At 32.9% G+C, this 12,174-nt stretch overlaps 1 protein-coding gene across 1 annotated transcript in view; it reads right to left on the minus strand.

Moving 5' to 3' along the window:
* The window catches only part of HVA22K (HVA22-like protein K), a 113,477-nt gene that overhangs the window by 51,715 nt on the left and 49,588 nt on the right, over positions 1 to 12,174 (minus strand). Inside the window, exons 2-3 of the mRNA XM_089818579.1 lie at positions 4,899 to 4,957; positions 1,748 to 1,845 (exon numbers count right to left, since the gene is read on the minus strand). Of these exons, the coding sequence (XP_089674705.1) occupies positions 1,748 to 1,845; positions 4,899 to 4,957 (157 nt within the window). The remainder of the gene's footprint in view (positions 1 to 1,747; positions 1,846 to 4,898; positions 4,958 to 12,174) is intronic.

Consider the following 12,174-nt stretch of genomic DNA (forward strand, 5'->3'; position numbering starts at 1 on the left):
AAAGAGGTTCATTGATGTTAAAAATATTTACTTTTACCCTGTACTACTATCCCTCTTGGTATACCCATACAAGATTCCTTCAATAACTCATATTCATTCTGTTTCAATTCAAAAGATATATATATATATATATATATATATTGTCTAAAAGAAAACAGGCAAAGCCTACCAGTCTCCTCACAGAAAACAACACTAGTTAAATCTTGACTACTTTGATGAGAGAGAGAGAGAGAGAGAGAGAGAGAGAGAGAGAGAGTATTAATATAATCACAATATTACACACACTGCTAAACTCCACCCAGACTTGACAAGAATCCTCAATTGCCCAAGTGACTAAGAGATTCAAATTATTGCCAAGCTAAACCAAAATTAACATGCTACTACAACAAACTAAGCTAACAATAAGCCATTATGGGGAAAAAGAGGGGTCCCCATTTGCAATTAGGTGTGTGTATTTAGAACACGAGTATGTACATACATACGCATGTACCTACCTACATATGTATGTACTATGTAAATGTATGTTAGACCCAAAAACATTAACCCTTTAATTTTTAAATAGACTCTATCACAAAGATAATTTAAATCACACTTCATTGACTAGTCAAATATCCTCTCAAATCAATAATATCTTCTCCCCATTTTCAAAGGATATCTCAAATTTATATTAACATCTCAAGTCATATATTTGGCATTACCCTTCCGTGTATGCAGTATTCATGCTAAGTTTTGTAATGAAGTTCAATGTTTTATTTTGCAAGTTTAACTTCATGCAGATACATACTAATGCTCACACATATACACAAACAAAACATGAATCAATCCATCATGCACCACTTTAATTCATCCAACATTCAATTGAATTGTGTACAGATTGTTTCAATCACCTCTCTTGTAGTGAGATACATTTGAATAGTACCAGGATCACTTTCTAATGTGACATCGCAATTCATTAGCTGGTATTACTTAAGACTAGTGGACCATCTAGAAAACATTTTATATTTGATTTTTCTGTTGGGAACAAACAGTTTGGTGTGCAAAAGAAAATTTCAAATTGTGCAAGAACCAATGGATCCCTTGCAGACAAGGCCATACTAAATATAGTTGTCGTAACTTGGGAACAGAATCTCACTGTCAAACCACCAAATGGAGGGAATGCAGGTCAATCAAAGAGTCTATAATTTGGCATCACTATAACATAAAACTGAACAAGGAGAATCATTAGGCATTTGATAAAAGAATAAGTCGCAGAATGACAAATAATAAACTATAAAGTAGTTTTTCATAATGTCCAAGCACTTGGCTCTAAATCAAGATAAATCATATCTTATGAATTATTCTTAGAATTCTAAGTTGCATATGGAAGGTTTTCATTTTTTTGATAAAAATTATACTTGTAAATGTATTGCAATTCTCATCTAAAGTTGGAATTACTGTTTCAGGACTAACGGGGGCATTACATAAATGCATCTGGATATATCTAGACTTGGGAGAAAAAGGATAAAATACAGATGTGTCCAGATACAGGACTTTGAAAAATAAAACTTCCAAATTTACCATCAACAATTTCAAGGAAATTTGAAGAGTAAAAAAAGAAAGAAGAAGAATGCTCAAAGCTTGACTGTACTTAATGAAAACAGAAAATATAAAATTAAGTAAAAATTTTATAAGCTTTTGCAGTTAAACAAAATATTTGTTTCTTTAGCAAAGTGTGCTATTTCAGGGACATGTGGCTACTAGCATGTACCTGCCCAGTAAATCAGCCACTGATCCTGGTCTTCCTTATTTTTGCTTTCAATAGCTTTAAATGTAGAGTAGACAGGAAAGCAAATTCCTACAGAACAGCTGTACCATGAAATAAAGATGAGAGCTCCCTAACAAAAAATGTCATTCAAATGCCTCCAACAGTAAATCGAACACAACAAAAAATGACAACAAATAGTCTGGTTAACCTTCTATTCAAGACACTAGCATATAATAAAGATTTTAGAATTACTAAATTTTTTTATAAAAGCAATGAAACAGATACTTTCAAATTGTAGTATCCTTATCTCATGATGTAGGTAAGGATAGGAAATCAAGAACTCCAAGATTTAAATCTCCACCGTAAGTCTGTTTGGTAGTTTATTAAGAACTGCTGATTTGGACATCAAATAATTTATTCAAAAAAAATTAAACGTAAAATAATAACTTCCAAAAATTACATAGCTAAAGTCATACAATAAGTAAAATTGTTTTACTTTAATGTGATACTGAACATAAGCCTAAGAGGAAACTTAGAAACCTTAAAAAAAAAAAAACAAATCATAGTCCTGAAAGTCAACTCAAATGTAAATGATACATGATCGATGCTATCATTTAGTACAGAAGTTATGACATTACCATGTATGCCTGATGTGGAGTAAAAAATTGTAGATATTCTTAGTTACATACAATAAAAATCCAAACAATTAAAGAAAAAGATTAAGGGGATATTAATGCAGGAAAAAAGTAAAGAACTAAGCTATTGCATTGATGTTCACAAATAACCATAGTCAAAGGGACTCAAAAGTACGTTCAATCAAAACAGAAAAAACATGTTGCCAGTTTGGGCTTTGGCTTGGAATGATAATGATTCCTTATAAATAAAGGAGAGGAATACTCCTCATATAAGCAATTACAAAAGATCTTTCCATAATAGAAACAATCGAGAAGTAAAGACCTTCACAATCAGATAGAGATCTGGGTAAAGAACTTGCAAAACTTGTAAATAAACTCAAAAAGGGTTTTGGGAAGTACAAACAGAAGCTACCTTTCAAATACTTCGTTGCGAGAAGATTGGGCACTTTGTTGCTAAGTGCCTCTGCCAAAAATGATAGAGACGACGAAGAAGGCTTCAAGAAGAAGAAGAAAGGTCAGTTTCCTTACAAGAAAAGAATGTCTTCAAAGAAGAAAGTACAAATTCAGAAGAAAATGATGAATCTGATTGTGTGATATTGTTCATGGAAATTGATTCACCAGATCAAAGTGATGAAGTTTTGTACGATGTCAAGGATGGTGATTTAAGTTTTGAAAGATAGCTATTGTGTGCCTTAGCAAAAAATCAGGAGATTGAAGGACAACTCTCAGCAAAAAATGTCAGTAATGAAGGAACGTGATGCCTTAAAGAAGGACCTTGAAGAGAGAAACTACATGATCGTCAATCTAAAGATTGAAGTTGAAGAAGGTCAAAGACGAGAAGTAGTAATCAATTTTGAACTCTTGCTAAAATCTGAAAATTGTTTAAAATTAGAAAGTGAATAAGTAAATTCAAGGAATGAACTTAAACAATTGAAGATGGTTTCTAATATGAAAGTTAAATTTGAGAAGAGTTCTGATTTGTCAGACGGAATTTTGGCCAAACAAAGGTTAAACAATGATAAAGCTGGTTTGGGTTTGGATAAAGGCCAAAGTCCTAGGAATTCTTTCAGTGAAAAAGAAAGCAATGATGAATTTGTTAAGGTTCAGAGGCATAAAAGGCATTCACTGTGGCATCCTTCTAAGTTCTACCTGAATGACAACAAATGCAGTTATTGTAATTTTTGTAATTACTTTAGCCATAAAGCAGCTGATTGTAATGCTATATCAAGAAGGAAAATCAGTTTTGTTAGTCAAAATCACCTTATGATTCCTAGGAAGGTTACAGTATGATCTGTTTTAAATGTCAGAATGTTGATCATATTGCAAGGAATTGTCATATGAGTTTTGCATAAAAGAAAAGGGCTACAATAGGGTTCTGAATAAAGAGGCAAAAATAAGTATAAAAAAGGAAACGAAATCCATGACTGTTCAACTTCAATCTATGTTGCTTGCAAAGAAGAAAAATGCAAAAATCCATGGATAAAGACAAAAGTTGTTCAAATCACATGACAAGTGATAAGAGTGAGTTTACTACCTCTACTAGTTGGAATGGTGGTGCACTAAAGTTTGGTGATAAATCATCAGTATAAATTCGTTGTAAAGGTTCCTTGGGCATTCATGGTACTCTAAAACACGTAATGTTTGGTATATTGAGGGATTGAAGTATAATTTGTTAAGTATCAATCAAATAAGTGATAATGGGTACTTTGTAATGTTTAATGCTCACGAGTGTGAAATCAAAAAGGCTGAGAAACTAAGGTAAAAGGAAAAGGAACATAAGGCAATGTCTACAATCTTAGAGAGTTAAAAAGTAAGCATTGTTTGTTTGGGCAAGGGGAGGTTTGGAAATTAGTAAGAGAAATCTAGCATTTTTTGATAGATTTTTAACTATATTTTCCTAGATCCTGAAATAATTTTGTAGCCAAATCAACATATTCAAATTTTGGTTAGGACTATAGATTTCAGTTAAGATATAATTTTCAATAGCCCTAATTAATAGTTCCTGTATATTATGACAAGGAAATAGTTTAATAGGTGTATTTCATCAAGTTAATTTTCTGTGAGGAACTATGGATAGACTTGGATCAAGACAGAAACATACACCAGAGAGTACAAATGTAAAGCATTGTTTCACCTTCTATGGCATCATTTATCTTACACAACTGGCATAAAAAAATGACATTTTTTATGTCCCAAAATAGCATACACAAGCTCCTCAAGATGATAAAGATGAGCAATGTTTGGAAACTGGTGACTTCATCAAATCTGATTCTATGCACTTTTTGATTTCTCTTCTTTGTGGTAACAAATTTAAAACACTATATTGTAAGAAACACGCCCAAGCAAGTTCACAATAATTACTACATTTCTTAATCAACAAACCATGAGAAAAATAAATACAGAAAACAAAGTAACCAGTATTAAGTGCAACATATTCCCTGAGAGATTGAAAAAAATACTTGTCAACTAAATGCTAATGAGAAAAACTTTCTAGGCTTTTATTGGAATTGGGAACTTACCAAGCTGTTCGAACCACAACATTAGAACCTAAGGGGCTCAGCAGCAGGCGCAAACCAACCTGCATCAATGCAACCAACAAAATTATAAAGCTTGCAAGAGAATTCTGTAAACGCCTGAGATAACTATTATTGTTAACAAGATTTTGAGATTATACAGCATAGAAAAATGGAACATTCAACCTAGCATTTCAGAAAAATAATGAATCTAAACTGCTCCATACACTTGCAAACAAAAGCACTCTCTGATACTGACCACTGCAATTCACATTTGAATGTATGAAGTGTTACATTTTTTTACTTATTCTGAAAAAGTTCAATTTGTATAAATAAGAGCTATGGCGATATGTCAATTTGGATATCCTTGGCAATTACAGATCATTTCTCGACATAGTATACTTTTGGCATATGATAATTAATCCAAGATCAGTTCTAAATACAAAGTCACTCTAAACTAATTGATTTCCAGAAGATATTATTGTAATTTTCACATTACATCAAAAACCATAGATATGAATTCACAAAAAAAGTTAGGAAGGCTTCATAGAAGAAATGATGGTGGATTTTCTATGCAATACCCTTTCCCTTTGCAAAATAATCTTGTACATTTGCATTCATGCCTTTATTTCAAAAGATCATTTTGATCTAACTGTCAATTGATTACAACGCTAGTATAATTTGGGCATTCTAATCTTTTTCATTCTAAGTTAGTTGGGAAATATCCTCTGTGTAAAGACGATCATCAAAAACCATGCTAGACAATAGAGTGCCAAGAGTTTGAAAAACTATATTATGTCAATAGAATGAATATATGTCTTAGCTTGATATAATACAAAAATGAAAAACTTAAGATGCTCTCTACTAGAAGGAGCAATGGTAGTTGACCCCAGAGGGCATTGGCTAAATGGAGTCTTCTTAAAGACAAATTCTCTCTGACTTCTATGGGTAAACAGGTGATTTTAGAATTTGATTAAGGAAAATACTTTCAACTAAAGCCATGAGCCAATATATATGGTAAGGGCATGACCCAATTACAAATCAGTCAAAAGAGCAAAGAAAACGTGTCTCTCTAGAGAGAGAGAGAGAGAGAGAGAGAGAGAGAGAACCAACAGAAAAAAGGCCCCAATGGACCGAACAGCTGAGAACTAATAGATTCAAGAAGGTTTGAAGTTGAACCTACTCTAGGAGCTTTGAACCTAAGTTTCACCAAATAGTTCATTTTAAGGATCTCAGAAGAGCAAATCTTAGCCAAAGGAGAAGCCATAACTCCACTCGAGTATGTTGGGAACACTATTGCTAGTACACCAAAAGCTTGAGCTATCAATGAACAGGAGGCTGGTAAGCACATGTCACAAATTCATCAATCTATGTCGAACGGTACCTTCACCTATAGAGTATAGAGGCACCAACCTCCCAACAATCTCCCCCTCAGCATGACCTAAGGGATTTGAACCTGTAACCCAACGCTTTGATACCAATTGTTGGAATTATTGCTACCATTACACCAAAAGCTTGAGGTATCAATAAACGTCACAACAGCTAGAGACAAGTATCCACCAGAGTTTCATGGACACGGGTACAGTATCGGGTACTGGTATGGCCTATTTTTGAGACCTCTTATTTAGGAACGGCAAATACAGCATTCTTAAAACATATATATATATATATATATATAAACAAATTTCAGAGTCATTAAAGAAGTTTTCCATTATAATGAAAGCAATATGAACACATAATTGCGACATATTCCAAAATACTATAGTTAGATATAGTTTTATTATTAAAACGAAATTCAAATACAGAAATAGTTTGGTAGAATCACATGCTATCAAAAATATCATCACTGTTCTCTTGAAACTCGAGATCTAGATCATCAAGACTCTCTAAAGAGTTAGGATAGCTAGATTGAGTACGACCACCACCTAGACTCTCAGAACCCATTGACGATTCAGCGAAGGGTCCCCTGACCATGTCAGAATTCTCAACATTGAGGTTGAGATGTGTCAATGCATTTATGGATACATCAATGTCACTTATCTTAGGTTGCACATCCCAAAGTCTATTAGGTCCTTTGATGTAGTCTGTGGAGGAATGTGACAATAGACGAAGATTAGAGTGCACATAGACAAGGTCCTCTGCTTTGCTAGCTACCAACCTATTTCATTTCACAGAATGGATAAAGCCATATGTACTCCAATTCCTCTCAGATGCAGAAGAACTAGAAACCTGCAATAAAAGAGTTTTATATTATAATTTATAAGTTACAATTACAAAGACAAACAATCAAAAACATTTGAAATAAGAAATAATTCTTATTAGAATAGTCAATATAAAATCAAACCTGTGATAGAAGCTTGATTGCTAGCTTTTGCAAATGTGTAGTCATGGCACCATGGAAGTTCCACCACTTTATACGATCCATTTCTTTTTTATCTGCCATTGCATCAACACCTACATAAGTTCCATCAGAGGAAGCAAATGTCCCAAACTCATCTCGAATCTCCGTAGCAACTCTCGAATCTGTAAACATTTTCTTGAAAGCTTTTTTATATCCTTCAACAACCTCAACATCCCTATTTGGTGCTGTCCTATTTGGCAATGCTAACATATCAGCATGGTAGTACTTAGGGTTTAAAGCATATGCCAAAAGTTGCAATGGAGTTGTCATTTTATCCCATCTTTTTTTTGTTACATCATATATTTGCTTATAAAAAAATCCAGAGGGATCTTGCTCTTTTTCTATAACAATATCTCTAACTTGCTCCACCATTGTATCTATGCAATCATAGATGTCACCTAATATTGGCTTATCGGTATCACACCAACGGATCAAGGTGTATATTGGCTCAGTGAAAGATAGTAAATAATCTATTTGAGCCCACCAATCCTCATCAAGAATTAAACTCCTAACATTATTTGCTCTATCTATTTGTGATTGTCTCCATACTGCCCAAATGTCACTAATCACCATACTTTTCAAAGCTTGTTTGACATCAACAAGCCTTTTGAGAACAATGTAGTGTGTGGCAAAGCGTGTCTCAACCACCTTCAATAAAAAAAAACATTTTAAAACCATATAAATCTTAAATACATTTCAATAAAAAAACAAATTGAATATTTTTGAGACAAGACATTTACCCTTAACAACTCTAGCTTAGCGAATTCTCTGTAAATGGCCTATGACATGTGATGATTACAAATAAACATCTGAATCTTTTTGGCTTCTTCATAAATCTTTTGTATCCATTGAATTTTGCCAATTTTTTGTAGCATCAAATTCAAAGAATGAACTACACAAGGAGTCCACCAAATTTTTGGATATCTTTCCTCCACGACCAACCCAGCTACTCTGCATACTTTTGCATTATCTGTGATCACTTGAACAACATTTTCTGGCCCCATAGATTCAATTGCTTTAATTAGAATGTTGGCAATAAATTGTGTATCTTTCTCTTCAGCACTGCATTCCACTGCTCTCAAAAACATTGCCCCCTTTGGGCTCATTGCAACCACATTGATTAGTGGCCTATTTCTAGCATCCTTCCATCCATCACAAATGATTTAAACTCCTGAAATTTTCCATGAATCTCGAATCACTTGCAACTGTCTATCAATAATCTCTTTTTCTTTAATCAAAAGAATAGTAGGAACCTTCTCATACCCTGGGCTTTTGTATCCTTTTGGAGCTTCATTAATAGACCTAACCATCTCTTGCCAATATGGCGAGCAATCCACATTAAATGATATTCCATTCGCATATAGACAACGTGCAATACTATGATCTGTATCCTCTCGACTTTGTAAATTAAATGCCTTTTCAAGAGGTCCTAAATTACGCCTCTTGTCACCAGCAGATGTTCCTAAAGTTGGATGCAGAGGAGGTCTATTGAGATTTGACTTTTGTGTTGACTTTAGAACTTGACTATTAGCTTCATCCTCTTCTTTTTGGTACTTTGCAATCTTCTCACGTGACAATCCCTTCCCTGGTTGACCATCAACCTTTGGACCAGAACACACTTCACATCCTGTAACTTTTATGTGACAGAGGTGTCCACGAAACCTGGTATAAGAACTGTTATAATCAATCAGACACTCATGACACCTCCATTTAAAACCTCCACTGCCTTGAAATTTCTCGATGATGGTTAAATGTTTCCATAATGGATATTTAGCATTTGGTTTGATCCACTTGTCATTTTCTAATGCTCTAACATCTGTTGACGATGACGCCATGATTAGGTTCCTAAAAAAAATAAAAAATTAGTAAAATTATGAAATCAAAACAAATTTCCATTAAAAGCTATAAAGCACAAATTTAAAATTAATATAATAATTTATAAAATGATTAAATTAAATATGTGCAATAATTTTTATTTCAAATTTAATTTTACAAGAATATAACTTTGAAACTTAAATCTAAATTATTTATTAATTAAAAAAAATTATATATACTCATAATATTAATTAATTTCATCCAAATATAAATTTAATATTCTAATGGTAACTCTAAAGTCTAAAACAATTATTAGGCTTTATGAATTATTAAATATTATTACTATAATTAATAAATTATAATACTATTTAATATTTATTAATTTTTACAAAGTTGAAATTTTAAAAAAATAAAAATAAATATAAATATAAAACTAGTTTAAATTTTAATAATTATAATTGTAATTTTAATAATTAATTTTAATTCAATTTTATTTTAAAAACTAAATAATATTAATTTATTAAAATTAAACTATTAAATTTTATATTTATTCATATTTGTAAAATAAAACTTAGCAATGTAATTTGTAAATTTTATTTTAACTATACAAAACATAGTCATTAACATATAAACAAGGTTATATCAATATAATATAAACATTAATAAACATCTATAAAATAAAACTGAAACATTAACAAACATCTAAAATATAAAACTGAAAGTCTGAAACAAACATTAAAAAAAAATCAATCTAAAACAATTACTCTCGTATTGCGATGACGATGAACTGCCCGCAAGAAAAAGGCCACTCACAGGAGAATTTGGAGATGGAGGCCACGCGCAGGAGAATTCAAACCACACACAAGAGAAACCAGACCGCACAGGAGAAATTCATTTGTTATTTGAACGTTTGGGGTTTATTTATAGCTGGACGAGTTTTGATTTTTCCCAGCGATTATGAAATATTTTTGGATTTTTCCCCTTTTTTCCAGCAATTCAGCAGTCTAACCGACTGTCTAGTAGGTATTTTCCTTAAAATGACACGAAAACGCGACATTCTATAAGAAATTCAGCTCAAATTTTTTGGAAATATGTCTTCACCGTTTTTGGCACGCGTTCGAAAATGGCATCTTTCCAAAAATGGGAGGATACAATTTTCACCCGTATTTCCTTTGTTTCGTCTGTGTATCCATAACAGATACGGCCATACGCATGTCAGAAGTTGCGGGGTTGCATTTCCGATAACCTTGGTATCCACAGGAGGCAGTTAAGCACATGTTACAAATCCATCGAATTATGTTGAACAATACCTTCACCTAAAGGAGACAAAGGCACCAACCTCCCAACAAAGTCCTCAACAAAATCCAGAAATATAAATTTGCAACATGGACCAAAGGACGCATGGCATCATGCTTGTCCATCAAGGAAAACTCCTTTGATTTTCCAACAAACTCGCACCCAAGAAGATCAAATCATTTACTTCAACATTAGGCAATGAGTCCCTTGAAGAAGGGTCCTTTTGGGTTAGTATTGATCTTATCTTTAAAATCCTGACATGATTGAGAAAAATACCCAACTCTTTGGCAATGAGAGCAACCCAATAAGGCATATAGAGGATAATTTGCTTCCAAGCACCAACTTGGAGTAACAATTAATAAAGAATCTAAAGAACCTTTCCAATCTCAGGGTGAACACACAATCTAGCATAAACCAATTGTTTCATGTCGTAAGTGACATTATCAATTTCTAAAAAGAAACCAAGAGCATTAGCAATACCTCTAATGATCTCTTCATTATTCCATAGGAAGCATCTGGAGCTTCATCCAAATAGGGAACAATTTGGGAAAACATTGAAAGCAACAAATTCAACAATTTGTCTTCTCAAAAGGCAAACAAATTTGGCAAAAACCCAAAGCCAAGCAAAACACGCTCTCTAAAAGTGACTAGACGAAAAAAAGGAAGAAACCATCCAACATTACAGCCACCCAAATCTAACCAACAATATCCATTTTTTGAGGCCCCTCAAACAAGATGTCAACAAGGAGCATATCATCATCTACACCACAACACTCCTCCCAAACTTTGCAATGGCTTGTTGTAATGAAATCATTCTTGGATTTCTTTCATTTGCATTTTGTGGAGCAGTTGGTCTTGAGGGTTTTGAAGAAATTTCATTGTTGGACTCCGTGTCTTTGCTTGCACTTTAAGCCATTCTTGATAATGGTGAATCATACCATGACTGTTGGGTGATTATCAGTGATTTGACAAGTTGATTGGACATTTTTTTTCTGCAAGGAATTTGACATTTTTTTAGTAGACTGATGTAAGGCTAATCAATAAGATAATTGGATATAAAATGAACTACAGTTCTAGACCTAACTCTATATCAATTGGTTTCATACATGCAGCTTACAAGATGACAATTGAGAAGGAAAAAGTTAATATGTGTGAAATATTTGGACAACTAATTGTCAACCTTGATAGGATGAAGAAAGGGAAGTATACATCATTCAGATTTAAAACAATACCGACACATCTATTGTTATGAAGTAATTGGTAAGATGCTTTTTATTAACAAAGACCGAGAGGTCATTATATAAAAAAGAATGGAACGATGTTTCCTTAGGAAACAATCATAAAGAATAGAAATATTCTATTCTAGCTGAAAGAAAACTAAAAAAGCTACAGCTAACTAAAGCTAACTAAATATTAGAAAAATTCTAATACTTACAATAGATTACAAACAGATTACCATTAACTAATAATAGACGATTATCTATTATCGTAATACCCTCCCTTAATGGTTAATCTATCTACAACACCAAGCTGTCCTCTAAATTTGACAAACTTATCAGAACCAAGACGCTTGGTGAGAATGTCTGCAGTCTGATCTATGGTAGGAACATACTGCAAATCTATTGTCTCATTTTCAACCAGCTGTTATATGTAGTGACAATAAATATCCATATGCTTGGTTCGTTCATGGAAGATTGGATTCTGAACTAACTTGATAATGCCTTTGTTATCAACAAACAGAGTAGTCGGTCCTACTAGTGACATCTACAT

The sequence above is a fragment of the Cupressus sempervirens genome, chromosome 3 (assembly GCF_028749045.1).
Source record: "Cupressus sempervirens isolate cs-2001-9-10 chromosome 3, ASM2874904v1, whole genome shotgun sequence".
NCBI classification, from domain to species: domain Eukaryota; kingdom Viridiplantae; phylum Streptophyta; class Pinopsida; order Cupressales; family Cupressaceae; genus Cupressus; species Cupressus sempervirens.